The sequence below is a fragment of the Rissa tridactyla genome, chromosome 21 (genome assembly GCF_028500815.1).
Source record: "Rissa tridactyla isolate bRisTri1 chromosome 21, bRisTri1.patW.cur.20221130, whole genome shotgun sequence".
Taxonomy (NCBI): domain Eukaryota; kingdom Metazoa; phylum Chordata; class Aves; order Charadriiformes; family Laridae; genus Rissa; species Rissa tridactyla.
In genome coordinates this window covers 585,549-604,857 of record NC_071486.1, presented here as the reverse complement: position 1 = coordinate 604,857, position 19,309 = coordinate 585,549, and the positions used below count along the sequence as shown (strand labels likewise).

General features: G+C 39.9%; 1 protein-coding gene across 2 annotated transcripts in view; it reads right to left on the bottom strand.

The window, feature by feature from the left end:
• KDM5B (lysine demethylase 5B) overlaps positions 1-19,309 on the bottom strand; it is a 55,316-nt gene that overhangs the window by 21,233 nt on the left and 14,774 nt on the right. For both annotated transcript variants that reach the window (XM_054181184.1, XM_054181185.1), the window contains exons 4-13: positions 18,526-18,696; positions 13,334-13,468; positions 9,312-9,405; positions 7,532-7,635; positions 6,525-6,683; positions 5,864-5,983; positions 5,253-5,411; positions 4,754-4,935; positions 1,769-1,931; positions 651-770 (exon numbers count right to left, since the gene is read on the bottom strand). In XM_054181184.1, coding sequence (XP_054037159.1) covers positions 651-770; positions 1,769-1,931; positions 4,754-4,935; positions 5,253-5,411; positions 5,864-5,983; positions 6,525-6,683; positions 7,532-7,635; positions 9,312-9,405; positions 13,334-13,468; positions 18,526-18,696 — 1,407 coding nt within the window. The remainder of the gene's footprint in view (positions 1-650; positions 771-1,768; positions 1,932-4,753; positions 4,936-5,252; positions 5,412-5,863; positions 5,984-6,524; positions 6,684-7,531; positions 7,636-9,311; positions 9,406-13,333; positions 13,469-18,525; positions 18,697-19,309) is intronic.

Below are 19,309 nucleotides of genomic sequence, written 5' to 3'. Positions count from 1 at the left end.
CTGGTCTGTAAACCTTTTGTTTGAACATTAAAACTTCCTGTTCACTTCTCATTAAGGTATTTGTCCCTAAAAACCTACAGCACCTCCGCTATCCAAGAGGATGTACTCACATCAGATGCAATTCCTGTTATTATTCTTCCCCCCCAGGAGGACTATCAAGGTCTTTAATTGTTCTTAATATACCATCCAATTTAATCACAGAAGCTGAAGTAGAAAAGTAGTCCAAGAAATCCAAGTCGGCTTTCTTTTTCAGGTGTAGAAACACCTCCTGGAGAATTCCCAGTGCAACGAACAAAAAAATTTCAACCCAGCTCTTGTCAATTTGAATGGAATTGAGGGACACAGAAGGAGCAGATTCCAGCAGCACTGGTGCTTCTCGTATTCTGGGCATGCCCAGGACCGTGCCTACCTCCTGCTGTAAACGATCCATCAGCCCTAATGTATAATTTCAAACCGAACCTTAGGAACCGGAGAAAGCCCACAGTTCACTACATGCAAGAAATACCTTCAGCAAAGCATTCTGCTTCCAGTAACAGGTTCCTTCTGATCTGTGGGCTAGATTTGTGTACCAGCAGTAAGTTACGGCTGTACACCAGCCAGGAACCGCTTTGGAACTGCATCCTTAATGAAGAACTGGTTCTGGAACATACCCAGTCAACTGTGCAGAAGTTCACAGCTTCAGCAAAATTGAAACCCTGATTGAAGCCACTGTGATAAGCTCTTGGGAAGGTGATCACAAACTCTCCAGCACACTGATTGGTTCGATAAACCTAGGAGAAGAGACAGACAAGCATTAGGTCAAACCTAAACAGAACCGAAGGCTATGATGGATTTCCAGTTCCTAGCAACTGCTCTGATGACTTTGGATAGTTTTAAAACATAAGCCCAAGAATTACAATGGGCATTTGGTAACTCGTCATATAAAACCCTAGAAAGCAAAGGGGTTTCATTCAGCCGTACCCGCACGCTCAGCCATTTTCTGCCGGCTGTCGGTGCCTTTCGCACTTTGCTAGCCCTGCGCAGTTACACAGGCAAGGCCTTCCTCCGTGTGCAGCTGAAGGGGAAGAGAAATTTGAAACCTACTCAGAAGTTCATGCTGCTGTAAATCAAATACTTTTGGTGCTACAAAATCAGCATGAAAGCAGGCAGGTCTTCCTGCACCTTTCAATTTTGGAGTCTCTCACAGCATAGTACACACCACAAATTTTGCCACTTTTTCCAGATTTTCCTTTAAGTCCCAAGGTCAGCTAGTCAAAAGCTAATGAAGTTGTAAAGGGACATAATTCCCATGAATAACCTAGCATGGAATATGATGAAAATTGATGAAAAAATGTTTTTAAATACCCAAGAATCCAGGAAAACTAAGAGGATGTGGATGACAAATAAAGGAAGAATGGAGTTTGGCCACTTGCCAGAAACTCTATGCCAAAAAAAATAATAAATTGTGTCTGATTAGACAGACATACAAAGAGCTCCTGCCATTGTTTCAAAGCTCAAGACTAAACTTCCCAGCTGAGAGACAGAAATAGAAATACACTAAGGTGGATCTCCAGAGAAGAGTTTGCCAAGCAATTCCAAAAGCAATGATTGCATTGCCCATCTGTTCATACTGGCATGTTATACTAGACAAGGAGGATACAACCCACTTGGAAACTACCACACCATCCCTGTAATAAAAGTGGCTTCAATCATCAGCTTTGAAGTGGAATTCAGTGCAAACGAAAGAGGGTTGGGTTTGGGGGAGTAGCACAGGAGTCCAACAACATACAGGCACTCCGTGGGCCATCAAAGTATTCGGGTTCATTATGGTGACAAGTTGGTGCAAGAGATCTGGCTGAGATTCAAATAGCTCTGGAGCAAGCTTCTTCATTACATCCTCCAGCTGTTCAGCTGCATACCCTGGGGCTCCATACCACGTTTTAGGCTCCCCCCTGCAAGATTATTAAAAAAAGTTAAATATAAGCAATCTTGTAAGTTACATTTTCAGTCTTCTGCTTTAAAACACACCATGTCAAAAGAAGGGTATACCACCAGGAAGGAATGCAAAGATTTTTGTACCTTCCTGAATCTTCACATTTTACACGGGTCCCTCCTCCAGACCTGAGTTTTTAACTGCCTACGTTTCTGAGCACATTACTTAAAATAATCTGGGAAAAAAAAAAAGACTGAAGAAGTCCTCAGTGAAATTCTGCTGATTCCAGCACAACTTTGAAACGTAAGCCGTTTCTCTCTTACCATGAACACAAACTCCCTCTCGGATCAGTTGTCTTGTGCATAATTGCCATAAAAGCAACATATAGTAAGTAGGAATTAAACTTCCAAATTATGCAAAAGATATCAAGGGAAAAAAATAATCTGTATCTAGAGTAGGAACAAAGAACTTTTAGCAACAGCTTAACCCAATGCAAGCCAGTTGAGAAAACTAAGGTTATGCAGATGTGTTCCAGCAGATATCGTTTCAGTTTTACAAAGAAGCGGGGTCACTGCAGCAGAAAGATGAAAATGCGTTCCAATCCTTTATACGATATTAGAAAAGGTATTTAAAAAAGAAGGTAACAGACAAATCACCTTCTCCCAAGACTCCTGAAGAGCTGGCAGACTAAAGCTGACCCAAGAGTGTTCTCTTTTTCCACAAATCATGAAGCAGTTAGGAGGATTCCAGAAGAGGAGAGTGAAGCATGAATCCAAAAGCATATCCCTCATACCTAGGAGCTTATTCCTGTACTCAAACAGCACCTCCGTCATGGTGAAGAGGACAGCTAGCAGGAGGGACTGTGGAAGGGCAGTCACAGTGGTATCACAAGGAGAAGCACAAGTAGAGCCATCACTACGCAGTGTTCAATGACTATACAGTCTTGGACCTTGTCATCTTGGAACAATTCCATGAACTCATGAAGACCTGCCACAGAGGCAACTAAAAACTGTCCTGTGTCCTGACCCAATACTGGGTTAGTCAAGAATTCTGCTCCATGACACACGTCAGTGCCCAGGAATGAGTGACAGCAGTTATGAACTATGCTAAAACTTGGACCAGGGTATTGGTACCAGGGGCCTCTGGACTTGAGAAGAACAGATAAGAGCGAAAGCTAGAATTCCAATGGATAAGGCACAATGGATGAAGGCAGCAAGCTGCAGAATGGATGACGGTGACAGTTCTTTCTGCACTGCTGCCTCACAGCTCCACATTCCTGCCTTTAGAAATACTAGCATCAAGGATGGTAATTCTTCCTCTGACCAGGACTCACACCTTATTTATTTGCAAGCATCTTTTCCCCTTTTACCACTTCAAGAACTAACACAGGATTTAGTCATGCAGCAGAACTATTGCCTTCAACCCTGTGAAAGGTCTGCTGCTGTTCACTTGGGACTCTCTGCTCAAAATACTGTATCAGGATACGAGCTCTTTCAAGGCACAAGGAAGCACTGAAGATGGACGTGCCATCCCTAGTATTCCACAAGAACAAGTCCTGCCTTCTGAAGTCTTTTCAGAGTTCGGAGCATTGTCTCTTCAGTGGCATGTCATTAAGATTGACTCCTCTGGCCAAGGACAGCATTAACCTCAACTACACATTGCTCTCACATAAGCTAAAACATCCCAGACTTGAACCCAAGGGAAGGGAAAACCAGAAGAATATCTGTAAATGAAAAGAAAAGATGTTAAGGACTTTCATGCTGGAGGAGAACTAAATTAAAAGCAGGCAGGGCAACTTTCACATGGGTCTGTGAATGTATGTACACGTGTGGGCACATACACACGTATGCACTTAGGCATCTTTCTGGCCTTCACTGCAAACACTAACGCAATTCAGGACAAATTATGGAGGACGTAATGCCATTCTAACAATAGTGAGGGAAGCTATCCTAGAAGAATTGAAGTTTCTACCGCAAACAAAAAGACTCCTCTCCTTCCCAGTTTTCAGCGTGACTGAAGAGACAGACAAAAAAGGCAACTAATGGTAAAGAAGATAATTTTTGCAACGTAATTCTGACCACCCATTTACTTTGCCTCACTCAAACACTTGTTTTAATAATGCCAAGTACTAAGAAAGCAACTGAATTAAGGCACTGACTACCTGGACTGTGCTACAGCAGCAGCTATTCCAAGGAGCAGGAATCGAATAACTGACCAAAAAGAAAATCTACTGAAGAGTAGCTGGGATGTCGTTTTACCATTTTGCTGGAATACTTACATGACCAAGGAAAGGGAAAGAGCTTGACAGGTTTCAGGAAGAGTGACAAGAATAATTCAAACTCTAGAAAAGCTGTTGTAAGGTGAGAAGTTTAAGAAGTTCAATCTGTTTAGAATATCAGAGGGATGGCAAAGATCTGTCCTGATTACAGTTGACGAGTGTTTGCTTGATGAGAGGATTTATGACAGAATGATCTATCTAACAGACAAAAAAATATGCAGGATCCTAAGATTGTTAGTTGAAGCTAGATGATTTTTTAAAAAAAACTTGCATGGTTTATAGTTTTATATTGAGCATAATAAAACATTTGATGGAGTACTTGCTGCATCTCTTATGGATTTTTTTAAAACTGGGAATGGATGTCTCTTTCCAAAATACGACCTCTTGTCCAAAAGCAGATCAATGCAGGAATCGCAGTGTGTCAAATTAACCCCGCTGCTGCAGGACTGCGGGAGTTATTCTGGTCTGAACTCTATGAATCTGGTTTAGTCCACTAATTAAAAAGGGGAAGGGGGAATGAAAGGGAGATTGCTTCTCAGGCTGAGTTTATTCCTCAAACTCACCAATGCAGATAGTTAATCGAATAGCTCCAGTGGTCTTCTATATGCCAACAAAATGAAGAAAAGCACATTCCTACGTATAGCCAGGGTAATTTCATTCCACATATGTCTGCAGTGATGTGAGCAAGAACAGACTGCTCCATCACAGGCATGTTGTTTAAATTCCAGCCACTATCAAGGTATTCCTGAAAATTGAACAGAACAGTCACAGGTTTATAAAACATGAAGTAAAAAACCCAAGAAGGTAAAACTGCCAAAAGAGCAACAGAAGAAAAGCATCTTTCCCAACTGAAAACTATAAGAAACCTGTGGCTTTTAATGTCTAAACACAGCAAATTCTGATTATTCAAAACTCTGATGTAATTCTCCTCTTCAAGAACTGTGCCAGATACACCAAACAAACACTTTGCAACCCAGTCCCAGTATTGTGCTTTGAACCAAAGAGTCTTATTTAATGAAGAACTGCAATACGATCATACACTATGAACTAATAAAGACCTACCTCTTCTTCTGGTCTAACTTTAAATTTCCCACCCCTAACTGGGAAGCCACTGCCAAATTCCTTTGAAGCAATATCAGCTCCATATTCTACTGTCACATCCTCTTCGATGGTACTAACAAGTCTCCAGAATTCTTTTTCAACCAGCTCAGTGGGGACCATCTAGGTGAGAAGAAAAACAAGGAGGATACACTGAGGAATCAGTATATAAAAGCACATGCATAGAAGCTACCTCAGGGAGGAACCTCCAATAGCTTAAAGCATTTCCCCCTTTCAAAATTGTTTCAACATGAGGAAAAAAAAATGCAGCAGCAATGTGGTTCCGCTCAGGACGTGCTGCTGCTTTGTTCTCTTAAGAATGGGTGACAGAGTATACTCTTCCCTACAGAAACTTCTTCAAAAGTGAAAATAACCAAAACCCAAGAAGCCAGTGGAACAAGAAACCACGACCTTAGCAAGAACAAGGATTCACTGATGTAAATGAGAACTTCTGATTTGGGATTTCATCCCATTCAAAACCGGAACTCCCCCCTCCCCCTCAAAAGTTCTATGTTTTAACTAAGCACAAAAACTGAAATCAACATTATGGCATCAGGATAAATACATGAACATACATGTACTGGCATGTTAAAATAGTCTGACTTGAATGCATCTGCCATTTCTCCAAACGTGCGAAGTGTATAGTCTCTTGCTGCTTGTTCAAAACCAAATGCTTCTTGAGGCTTGTTACACTCCTGCAATTGAAAAGATAATTATTTCTATAATGCATTAATAAGACAATCTGTGCTCAGATTTTACACAGATGGGCTACTATTACAGCACCTGACTGAAATTAAGTGACTGCCCCAAGTCACACAGGTCAGAAGAAGAAACTACTCTGCTTAATTCACAATATTTATAAATCTGAATAAGCATTAATTAATATGCCTAATTTCTCCTTCCTCTGGTAGAGCTAAGCAAAAAAAAGATGCACAGACCTCTACATTGAAACACCCAGTGAGACTCCAATTTGAAATACAGAGGAAAGGTGCCAATTGAAATCCACTGTATTCTTTAAAGGCACATCAATTTTTGGCTCCAAAATATTGATCGCTTTCCAATTTGAAGCACGCCCAGTCTTCATTTTAGCTTTACCCTCTCTTGCCTTGTTTGCACAACCTTAAGTAATAACAAATTGTATTTTCAATCCCTAGGATCACGTTTAAAAACAAAAACCAAAACCACCACAAAATAAGAAATAACCTTCAGCCTAACTTTTACGGTTTGTCGGATTACCTGAGCCAAACACTGGGGACATCTCCAGTCCCCTTTGGGAACATCATGAAGGGGTGGAATTAAACAAAAAGTATGGTAACTGTCATCACAGCCATCACACAACAGGAGACGGTCCTCATCGTTACCACTGCCACATAAGAGACAGACATACAAATCCACCTGTAACAAAAAATTGTCAGAGTGGGAATTTGAGCGCTTCAGGTGAGCGGTTTGGTAACTCAAGTCATCTGTGACATTTGACAAAGCTTATTTTAACTTAATCTCTGAAATGAAAATGAGACAAGCAAACACAAAATACTTAAATTTAAATAATCCCCCTCTATAATTTAAGGAAGGACAACAAGAGTTGCAAGAGTTCTTAAACAAAGAACATTTTTGGTTTTAGGAAGGACCCGAGCAGTGGCACGGACAGAAGGCATCTCAGTATCGTCTTCTCAAAAGTGAAACAAACTACCATTGCTTTCAGTTTGGGGTCTTTTTTGGAGGGGGGGTGGTGGTGTGTGGGGAGCTGGAGCAGGAACAGGGTTGGTCCTTTAAGAAGCATTTGAATAACAAAGCTTCCAAGTTGGTGCTGAAATTGCGGGATAAGTGGTAGTTCTGCTGGAGAACCGGGTGCCAAAGCTGGCATGAAGCTCCCTTGAAGAGCAATGGGGAGAGAGGTGAGTTCACAGAAGAACCACTTCTATTGGGACTCTTCTTTCAAAATGCTTATTTTGAGACTGTACTTTGGAGACAGAAAACAAGTTACCTTAAGTAATACATAGTGAAGCTTAACTATCCTGTTATTTTTGTATTTTATAATATTTTATATTGTAACAGCATGAAGCTTTATGAGTAGGTATATTCCAGCAGGCACAGATACCACTTTGTTTCAACCACAGGGTCACACGAAGAACACAAGAGTCTTTAGTGTGATACGAATGACATGAGATTTCACTATGCGCCCAGGAGAAACCCAGAAACACGCGGAATCAATATGAAGCAGCAGGAAGGCAGGGTGTACTCACAGCATTAGTGGGTTTTTTAGATCGGACTTTGGATTTGTCTTTCTCTGCCTCCCCAGCATGTTCTCGCTTCTCGGGAAGTTTCACTGTGCTATGCATTTCCTTTTCTGGCAAAACAGAACAAAAAATGAGGGTATTACAAAATGTTTTAATGTTTAGCATTACTTGTTATTATTTATTGTATCTGTTATTACTTGTTAGACTGCATCACTCAGCGATTTGTTGAGTCGTTATCACTTACACACGCTTGCTTCAGTCAGCTTAAGGCAAGATTTGAACACCTGCAATGCCTACAGAAGCTGGTATCAAAAAACAAGGATGCCATCATGAGCTAGCAATGACTATCACAGCCCACATTTTTTGAGTGGGTATTTTAAATCCTATTTAAATTAATTTGAATTACATTATTATTTTGTTTCTATGTGGTGTTAACAAATATGGTTGAATTACTCCATCAATTTTACAGCAACATGTCACATGGAGACACGAACAACACTACAGCTTCCTACGATGATCTCCACACTTCAGTGTCTTGTAGCTTTCGCTTTCATGAAAACGTACCGTCAGAGATGAGCATGCAGCAGGAACGGCCTGACAAAGAAGCCGTTCCTCTACATTCTTACACTCCTAATTCAGGCATGGTTCTACTCAAGTCCCCATTCCTGACATTACAAAAAAACCAAGCAACCAAACAAAAAAACCACAAAAAACCACACACCACACCCCCAAATCCACACGACAGTGTGGAGAATCCCAGGGCTCTGGCACTGAAGCCAAGGGGACAATGAAGCTCTTCGCTGAAGTTACAAGTGAGCTAGAGACCTTGACACCTGGACATGAAACAACCTGAAGTGTTTCTTGGAGTCCAAGAGCTAACAAAGACATTAAAGAGAAGAACGTCTACGTTGATCAGAAACTTAAGTACTAAAAAACTGTCTACAGCTTTTCATCCCACTCTTTGGGGGCGAAGGGGAGTTAATGCCTAGAGAAACTCCTTAAAGAAAAAAAATTATCAAATTAAATAAGACCCCAATCTACACGAATTCTTGAAAAAAAGATTCTGAACGAACAAAGGAGACTGACAAACTGCTTAGTTAATTTCAATTATTAAATAGTTGTAAACGGTTCCTATATTTGCTTGACAAATTATTTGTCAACAAGCTTATTCTTCTGTTTGATGGCATTAAACATTTCTCAGTCTGAAATTATTACTTCTTAGGGACAGATAACAACAGACTAAGGACTATTGATAGAAGCAATTTTAAAAAATCTTATTATGGGAACTTTATCCTTAGGTTCACAACATACTATCTTCTGCCTTCATGAGTTTAATTTCCTGATTTCAAATTCAAATTCTTTCCTAAAAGTGTTTGAAATCCAATACATTCTTAAAAGAGAATGTATCTTTACATTCTTTTACATTTATTTAAAGCTAGTGGATTGATGCTAGCTATTTAAAATACAAAATAGAGATATGTCTCAAATCTCATTTCTAATTGTGCCATAAGAGGCACTGAAGTTTAAAAAAAGCAGAATTTTTTTGCCAGCTGAAAAGATCTTCTCCAAGAAAACTAAACCACTTATAAAAAAACCCAGAAAGATTTCAAAGCCATAAAAGAACTTTTACAATAAATTCCAATTTTAAAATTCAGTCAATAGAAGTGGTTTTTTAAATGCTTTGAATTGTTCCAACTGCTGAATTTAACTCTGGTTTTAAAATCAGTTTGTCCAAAGTGACAGAAATTGCACTCACATTTTGTTTCACTCCCCACTTGCCACTCACCGTTTTCACCCTTTGGAGGTGCACATCCCATTCTACGTCTCAGGTTGTGAGTTCTGGCTTCTGGAGCGTCAGATTCAGTTTTAATATTGGTTGCCTTAAAAGAGGAAAAAAAAACCCCACAGAAGAAAATCAGTCCTATAACGAATAAATAAATAAATAGTCATGTCCTATAATGGTCTAGAACGGGCTAGTCTAGGTTGGAAGGAACTTGCAGACCATCGAGTCCAACCGTCAACCCAACACTGCCAAAACCACCACTAAAACACGCCCCTCAGCTACCTGGCTTCTAAACACCACCAAGTGCCTCGTGACAACCCTTTCTGTGAATAAATTTTTCCTAATATCCAATCTGAACTTCCCCTGGAGCAACCTGAGGCCATTTTGCCTGTTACTTGGGAGATGTGACCGGTTGGCTGCCATCTGAACTCACGGCTGTTTGCCCAAATACAGACCAACACACGATTCTGGAAAGGCTGCGCACGCAGAGAGATCCAACCTGCGCCCAACTCCTCCTGCCCCTCAGAGCTGCTTTGGCTCTGGAGACGAGAAATGCCGATGCCCAACACCCAAAGTCCTAACAAGAGAGCACCCATTAAGACCTAAATGATTCTCTGCAGGTCTCTACAGCTGAGTAGCTTTGGTGGCAGACCCTGCGAGGTTTTGAAATACACATTTCAATACTCTCAAGAGAAAAGAACCAGGAAAAGATAATTTTGATTTCCAAATTCAAAAAGTATTTCTGCGTACAAGTCTTAATCCACTCTGATAAATGCCAAGAGAGGACATCAAAGGTTCAGAGAACAAGCCAATGTGAGACACAAAGACTTCAGTGAGGTACAATGGAGGTCTCCAAACTTGTAACCTGAGTTGTTGAAGGAAAAAGCAAGGCAGATGGAAGTCAGATAAAGACTTAGAGGACTTCACTTAAACTCAAAGAACTATTTTATACTTACAAACAAATAAATCTGAAAAGGCAACCTGAATTTCTGAAATACTTGTTTTCAATTATTTAAAAAGAGTTCAGAGAGAAACAATACAGGGAACAACATAAAGAGATTTGAAAGAAAATCCTACAAAGAGCCTGTGCCAATAACACCATCTTTTTAGCTTGATTTCAGTGGAACTTGGTAAGAAGCAAAGGAGCAAGGAACTTTGGATTTTCATAGATTTTCTTTTACTCTTGAGAAGCAGAATATGCTCAGGCCTTCTAAGCAGGGAATTCAGTTGCTGTATTGCAGAGCTTTCAACACAGAATAACGTTTTTCCATTTAATTCTTATATTTCTTCCCTGAAGTTTTGAGGTTGTGGGAGAACAATTCTCAAATCCCTCAGCGTAAAGATGGATTTCTCCAACACTGTATTTTTTAAGCCTAATTTCTTAAGGAAATGAGGTCATGCAACTGCTCTCTTACTACTCACTCAAGTCCACTATCAACCACTCCCTGAACCCCAAATAATGGGACTGGTTGGCCTAGTTCGAAAAGCATGACCTCCAGCCCGAATGCAACCGGGGGTATTCGAAGCGTTGGGGTTTCTTGTTGTTCTCTTTGGTGTTTTTTGTTTTTTGGTTTTTTTTTTGCAGGCGTGCTTGTTTGTTTTGGATTTTTCCGAGGTGATTTTGACATTATTCCCCCTTCACTTTTTGTGTTCTCTTTGTCAAAATGACTGTCTTCATGAGACCAGGCAGGGGTCCCATTGCTTACGATATGCCAAAAAATGCTGTTCATCATATTTAGTAATACTGGATCCTCAAGCAAGGCAGTAACAGTTGCCCCATTTTCTGCATCTTTAACTTCTATGGGCTACATCCATATTCTGTGCTTAAGCCTAGATTTAGCTTCATAAGAGCAGCTCTTTTTTTCAGCCTGAGCCTTTTATCGTATTGATTCATCTCCCTTTCACATCCACAACATTGTTCTGGTCTTTTTACACTTATCTTTTCCACATCAAGCATCTAAATCCTTTGCATTTCAAAACCAGCCCATGACTCTCATTGTCCTTTTCCCTTCTAATTACATTTTCCCCTGTGTTTACTCACCGAGTAGGAAAGGGCAAGGTAAAACTGTGTCTTACAGTTCAAACTAACACTTATCCCCACAGGCTGTATTTTTTGCTAGTAAGAATAATTTACAGTACTTTCCTGTAGTTCAGTTATTTTAAAGGTTTATAGTAGATGGTTAGACTTTGAACAGCAGGAAACGTCAAACTGGTAAACATGAGAATGGACTTAGGTTTTACAATTTAAGACACTGAGAAATCCTTGTATATCTCATTAGAGCAAAAAGTCGAGACACATTAACCAAACATTACTACTTTGCAACCAGGTCAGTGCAAAAATCAACTGCTTGTAGCTCCAATGGACAATAAAACTGATTTAATCACCTTAGCTGACTTTGCACTGAAATGGAACGGAAACGCTCTGATTAACAAATCTTAACTTTTGGAAATTATTGTTTTAAAACACCACAGCTCCTTCCTAAGCAAGTCAGCCCATGCTGCTTAATTCAGCCTTACCTCTGTATGTTTCAATTCTATCCTTAATCAAGTATTTTCTTTCCACTGAAATTAGGTGCATGACATCAGTAGCGCTCAGGGAAGGAGTGAGAGGGTAGCCTTGCATTTTGGCTAAGGAGGAACAGTTAGCTCCCACAGAAACGACCAAAACCTGCACTCTTGGTTAGTCAGTGTCACCTGACACCACTGTCAGAGAAAACAGCCCAAATTTTCCTATATGTTTGTCCTGCCGTTAAACTTTAAAGGATACGCAAGAACTAGCATCTTTCAACCACAGGCAGGTACTTTGAATGGAAAGTTTAAGAACATACTACTGAGGTTTTCTCAGAATTATAAATCTACTTGCAAGCGAGTATTTAAGTGGAAAAGCTTCAGAAAGCCTTAATTGTAACTTAGTAACTAAGAATAATTATAGGCAGAACTTGCAAGAACTAAGCCATACTACTTGGTAGTAATAACGACAAAGACTAGAACAATGGGAGTCAACAGAGAGGCTGAAACGAACTTAAATAGAAATCTGGAATATAAACAAAGGGAGTCAATCATGACCTTCCTAACTCATGATGTCACCACTAAGACTATTTCCTGGGAATAAGCCTCCCCTACTCTTCATCTGCTCAAACAAAAGAAATAGTAAACCCTCCGAAGGCAGGAACATCAGCCCAGAAAAGACTGAAGTCACAGTATTACAGTTCTCCAGCAACGAAGGAGACACATGACGATCTCCTAAAATATGTCCTCACCGGAGAGCTCTGTGCAGATATAATCAATAAATTTTATGCTTATCCAATTAAATATTACTTCCTAAGGCCATGTAAAATTAATCCTGTTTGATTGTACAAAACCATACTGACTTAGTTTTATGCACTTTTTTCCTTAAACTGCATGGTGAAAGTGTCGCAAATTGACAGAATTCAGAGTGAAAAATGAAATACAACAATGCTGATGTTGTAACAAAAACCTTCCCTGCTCCAACACCTGGCTTCAACTCATGAAAGATTTACAGAAACCTCCCAAAACATTTAAAGTATAACTACTGTTCCCGGGCTGTCCTCTGAGGAAACGACAGATCAAGGCTGCAAAAGACAAGCCTTCTTTCTAGAATGTCACCTGTATTTTAATGTATGAGCCCCCTATTATTTATAATCATGCTAAAAACATTATTATAGCGTACACACTCATAACTAATGTATAAGTGGAACAGCTTCAGTAGAAGAGCTGCTCAGAACTCCAAACCTCAGTGACACGCTTTTCAAAGTATCACACAATCCTTACTGTATTATTTATAATTTATGCTTTTATAAATATTTAGGTATGTTTAACAATGACAAAGAAAAAGTTAAACAGCTGTTTACTATGCATATAAATTTAGCGATCAGATCGAAATAACATTTGACCTGTACCTTAAAAACCTGTTGTGCCACGTGCCTAGGCAAACTACCACTGCATTAGCGATTCCCAGGTCGGTCACCACGAGCGTTTGCCCACAGAAAGCCTGATTATCTCACCTCTGCGCTTAGGCGTTTTGCTCGACGAGCAGGCGGACAAGTTTCAGATGGCTGAACAGACTGTCTCTGCGGAATATCGTGGGGCTTATATTCCTTGTCCTTTGTGTCACTGGTGAGATCTGGTTTCTGCAAGCACTAAAGAGACACAATTTGATTATTTAATTTCTGCCTCCGCTTCTAATACAAACTTTGTGGAGAACAATTTCCTGGCTAATGTGAAAGAATGTAGACAGGGCTTTAGTAATTGCCGTGCTGAGTTAATAAAAACAGTATTTATGACAATTGTAACATTACCTATTTGAACAAGTCACAAAATCACTTTTTCCTGCCCTTTTACAGAAGGCAATAACCATAATAAAGGATCTTAAATAAAGCTGAAGTCATCCTTTAAATGTTACAAGCACCAAACATTTCTGTATGGGAATACCAATAGCCATTCTTCTAGCAAATGGTGCTTTTGGAGACTACCAACAGCACACTGGAAACTGCCGCAGTGTCCTCAGGTTGCATTACTGTAATGCTGACATACAGAGCAATATAAAAGTAAATTACAGCCTATCACACATCCCTGCCTTAACTGAAACACAATTTCGTCTGAAGAACATTGCAGAAGCTACTGCTCTTTGTATGTTTTGGAGAGGACAACTCTGCTCCATGAATTAAGGGCAGAAGGGAAGAAGATGCAAGAATAGTTTTAGTTCAAGTTGCTGAATGAACACATTTAATTGCTGAAAACTGTGCATACATTTGGCAAGAAAAATAATAATTAATGACAATTCCAAGTTTGTCAAGCCACACAACACTCAGTAACAGCAGACAAAATATAACAGTTTTTAATGAGTAAACAACAACTCCTAAAGAAAGAAGAAGTCTTATGCTGTCAGAAGGTAATTCACATGAAGTTCTGTTAATCTGTTCCCATCACAAGCGTTTTCTTCGCAAGGGAGAAACAGGGCAGGAGCTGCAAGAGAACCACTGCAGCGGCGTAAGGGCTGTTCTGCAGACAGCACAGAAATCAGACTTTCAGAAACAAATGACAGTCAGAAGGGGAGATGGAAAAAGAGGAAAAAAGCGGCATTTTGAAGACAAGTCCCTGCTGAAAGAAACATGTATGTAACAAAAAAGAAATCTCAGTCAAGGGTAGCAAGATAACATTAACTGTCACCCACAGACAGTCCACAACACTGCTCAAAGAAACCTCCAGAGTTCCTGCTTTGTTTAGGTCTGCCTTCAGTCTCAGACTTTGTAAGCTCTAGACTTATTCTCCTAAAGCAAATGTCTGACTTAATTTCAACATTAAATACACAAAACCACCCAACTGTGTGGATTATGCACATGAGCAGTTAGTCCTGGCTGATGCTCGCAGGCAGCCCCAGAGCACTGCGGCTGGCTCGTCAGGACAGCGGGCTGCCTTAAAGCTCACGCCGAAAGATGACGATGTGAAGTAGTTCACATTAGCATCAGTGGGAGAAAGCCAAAAATAACAATTTCTCAGGACAGAGAATGGACAAGGAGAAAAGGCCAGTGAGTAGGAAAAATATGAAAATGAGAACCGAAAAGCAAATGAGATTAATTTGACGCAGGACATCCAAATTTAATGACTTATATAAAATCTGGTTGATTTTTGTTCTCATGTGAAACCCAAATCTTTCACCAAAAAAAAAAAAATTTCTACTCCTTCTGATAACAGAGGACATATCATCCTTGAAAGCAAATACCTAGAAGGCAAACAGAAACAGATTTTCCTAAACAAAAGGGTAACGAAACCTTGAAAGAGAAAAACAACAAATAGCATAACTTGCCTCATTTTTAAAAAAAAAAAAAAAAAAGCGAAGTCCTGTCTTAAAGATGGGAATTCCTCTGAACCCACTTTACTCCTAGACTGACCTGATCAACTGATCATGTGTCTTTAGCCAAGGACACCAGCTGCCATTTCTTCAGTCCTTTCCTCTCCCAACCAGCAGAGCCTTTTTGGTAAGGTTAAGCTTCTACCAATAATTTACCATAAGCTCATCCTACATACTGTGATCATGATCTCATTATATGCCGAGAAGATGGTTGCACATAGAATCCCTGAACTCCAAATGGTGGCAGAGAGTAAGTTAAAAGCCCATCAGCTGAAACCATTAAGGACCAGCTCCTTCAGCAGGTAGGCAAAGGACACAGCAGGAATGTTAATAAAGCCTCCAGGATGCCAGAGGATGGGGGGGGGGGGGGGGGGAAAAGGGATACAATCCATCTCCTCCAGGTTTAGATGTTTATGACGCAGTAATTTACAGATAAACTAATCCCCCAAGCGCCCTGTACTTGCAAAATACAACCGGTCTACCCCCACTATGTATCCACTTGAGGACAAGAACCACCAAACACCCCAGAGGTGCTTATTTTTCTCCAGTAACAGTAAAGGGTTCTAGAAAGGCATCTCACACAGAAACATCTTTATTAGAGGCATAAACGTATAAATCTTTGGACTTATGAGTCCCACTTGGGACATTAAACCTTAGGCTGGAAGAGAGACCAGACCCAGAATTACTGAACCAGCTGCATTCCCTCAAAACCAGAACATCGCAAGACCATCAATACCCTCCCAAGCTCTAGCTGCATTTTAAAACAGGCAAACATCTGGGGAACGCATCACAGGAGATGCACTGACTGAAGATTCCAGACCCCTCAATTCATGCAAGGGGACATTCATCCCTCTGGGCACAGGGAGCGATTCTGTAGTCTCACACCCACGGCTACTGCGGCTTAGAAGCGAGGCACGGCCAGTAAGAAGCAGTACACCGACAGGTTTACTGCAACTGCCCTGGAGACAAACACCCAACACCTCATGCTTCAAGATAAGAATAAAATAAATACACCCCTGCGGGGAGCTGCTTTGAGTATTAGAAACTGGACGATTTAAGAAATTTTTGCCGTTTGCCTGAATGAGAGCTCTAATAAAAACACGTTATCTGTTCACCTCTGAACAGCTCTAAGTAGTTTCACTATTTTTGTACGTATATAGAAATATCTCCAGCTGGGATATTTGTCAAAATAATTCCTGAAGGCAGTTTAATGTATATTTAAGCCACACATAAACAATTAATGCTAAACACAGATCTGGAAGAGATTTAAGTTATGGCATACTCATCAGTGGAAACTACACCACTCCATATTTTCAACTTTTGCAGAAAAAAAGTCAATGGATATTGCAAGTACTACCAATCAAAAAAAAAAAAATCAATGAACGCTCACACTAATCTTTTATGGATGATCATCCTAGCTGCATGAAGAGTTTCTCTCAAAAGGCTTGTTGAAATATCACAAGAAGGAACCACATATCTCAAACTGACAGCTGTCAAATCGAATAGCTGCTACTTCTCCAAAAACAAAAATCACAGATGCTTAGATTCCCAGTAAAGCACTGAACAGACATACAATAAAGCGGGCACCTACACAGGAAACATCTGGGGAAGCACCACTTACTGAGAACACATGGAAGAAAGCCAAAAAGAACCTCATCTGAGATTTTTTTCTTCAAAAAATGTATCGCAAAACAAACTCAGTTGGAAGACAACATTGTCAGGAAGAAAAAAAAAAAAGTCTTTGAGCGAAAAGTGAGCTAATCCCAACCTATTTCTGTGGATTCTCTCAGTTCACTGAAAGTATAAGTCTCCCACATATGGGAGAGGAATATCTTAATAGCTTTTGCGGGGAGGAGTTAAAACGTGACGTTCCCCATACCTACACAGCTTTTCCAGAACTGCATTCGCTAAACACATCTGTTTGGAACTAACGCCAGGAGCCCACTGCAAGAGAGAGCTTGGGAAGTCACTTTAAGAAGCAGCGTGACCTCACTTGAGAAGGCTTTTCTCTTCTAAAAGGGCCACTACTGAGAAAACCATGAATGTAAACATTGACTGCGTGGTAAGCACTCGCATGGGGAACTCGCGTTTCCAAGGAAGCGTAGTAGTACCATGTTAACTGTTTTACAACTTTTAATTACGTCTCTCCCTGTGCAATTGCACACCTCAAAAATATGAAAGCAAAGCTAAGTGTCACAAAACACACCAGCTTAAAAAACCCAAACCAACCCAAGAATCCACAATTTTCAGACCTAATAAAAATGCAAAGTTTTCAATTAAATGCCTTCAGAAAATGGTGTTGCTTTCCATCGCTGAACATAAATACATTTGAGGCAAGGCAAAATATTTTTGATACAGCAGTTTTCCTAGCACAAAGATTCTAAGATTCAACTATATTTTATTCTTACCCTCTGTTTGCAAAACAGTCAAACCTACTAGGTTAAATTATTTTTTCCGAAGGGTATGCAGAATCTAGCCGTTCTTTACCAAAATGTGATCAACACGGGCTGAATAAAAAGCCTTCAACTCCAACCTTCCTGACTTATGTCAAAACCCTCCCTCATTTTGGTAGCTCTATGGAAAACGCTAGCATTGACTTCTGTAGACAGAGACATCCTTGTAACAGGATTAGGGTTTTTATTGCTTAAAAAAGGTCACCACTCACCATCGTGGTACGAATGTTTCAAATAAATAAAAATGGATGTTGGCAACTGCAACTTATTTTAGTTTTCCAAATAAATGACTACTGCACTAAAAGAAAAGCCCTATTCTCCATTAGAGATTACATTGCTTCCACTCTCAGCCAACACCGAATTCTGTTTTAATGGCCAAATCAAAGGAGGAAGGATAAAGATTTAAGCTTGAAAAAAGCCATACTGTTAACTACACTGCAATACCCATGAAGCATTCTTGAACTTGGACACCCTTAGCGAAAGCAAGATGAGTTACTGCCACGGTTTGCTAGAGTTCCTCAGTCACTCTAGAATGACCTAAGAATACAGCAGTATTTTGCATTTGACAAAACAGCATTAAAGAAATCGTTACAGGAAGTCTGAATGTCCGTTATCATGAGGCTTCTGTAAGTTGTAGAGAAAATATACAAAAGGTAGTATTCGAAGTAGTCAGTAAGAGGTTACCTTCAAGAATTAATCAAAAGTAAAAGTTTTTAGAATTAAAGTTTGCCTATGGCTTTCTGAATTGCTCACATCAACACCAGACTGCGTCTTGTCACCTCCATGCCACAAAGTGTAAAACGCAGTCTTTGGAAATGTTCCATCAATAAATAAAAAATAACAGACTGGCTGCTCAATTAATTGGACTTCAGTTAGGTTCATTATAGCTTACCAACAGGCTCGCTCCAGACTGGAATAAGTTGTAAGGATAGAGAATGCGCTCGTAATGTGCACGGATGTGCGAACCCACGGCTTTGCCAGGAGCGAATCCCATCCTAGTGGCTATTTTGGTCCATTTTCTCTCCTTGCAAACTACATCAAATCCTCCTTCTTCTGCGACTAGCTAAAAAGCGAAAACAAAATGGTGGTACATTTAATACTAAAATTATCAGCATTTAAGGAAAGCACTGCTAGTTTAAAAGAAGAGACAACACCACAATTGCTATTTTAAACCAGAAAAACATAGATTAAAAAAAAACCCCAACAACAACGAAAAAATCCAAATCAAAACCTGAAAGTTGTTTGAAAGCTGTAACTGGAACATATAACCATACAACCTATTCAGGAAGTATAAACTTGTTGAATTATTTTACAAACAAGTCAGCACATTTATTAAATGAACAAGCCATAATTCAGCCTACTTTTGAGAATTTTTCTGGCCGCAATTTGTCACGCCTCTACTTTGTATTCCAACACAACTGTCTAGCGCAGTACAATCAGTTCTTCTCACTAAGTACTATGAACCAGGCTCAAAATCAACCAAATAAAAACTAACCTAAACAAAGAAACGGAGAGAACACACCCTGGGGGTCAGTGAACCCCATCTCTTGCTATCAGAATACATAAAACTTCTCCAGAAGTTTAACAAGCTTCATCGTAAAAGGAACTGGATTTTTTTCTCCCGTATTTCTAATGGAATTTTTTTTTTTCCTCACTGCTGTCATTGTTCAGAATCT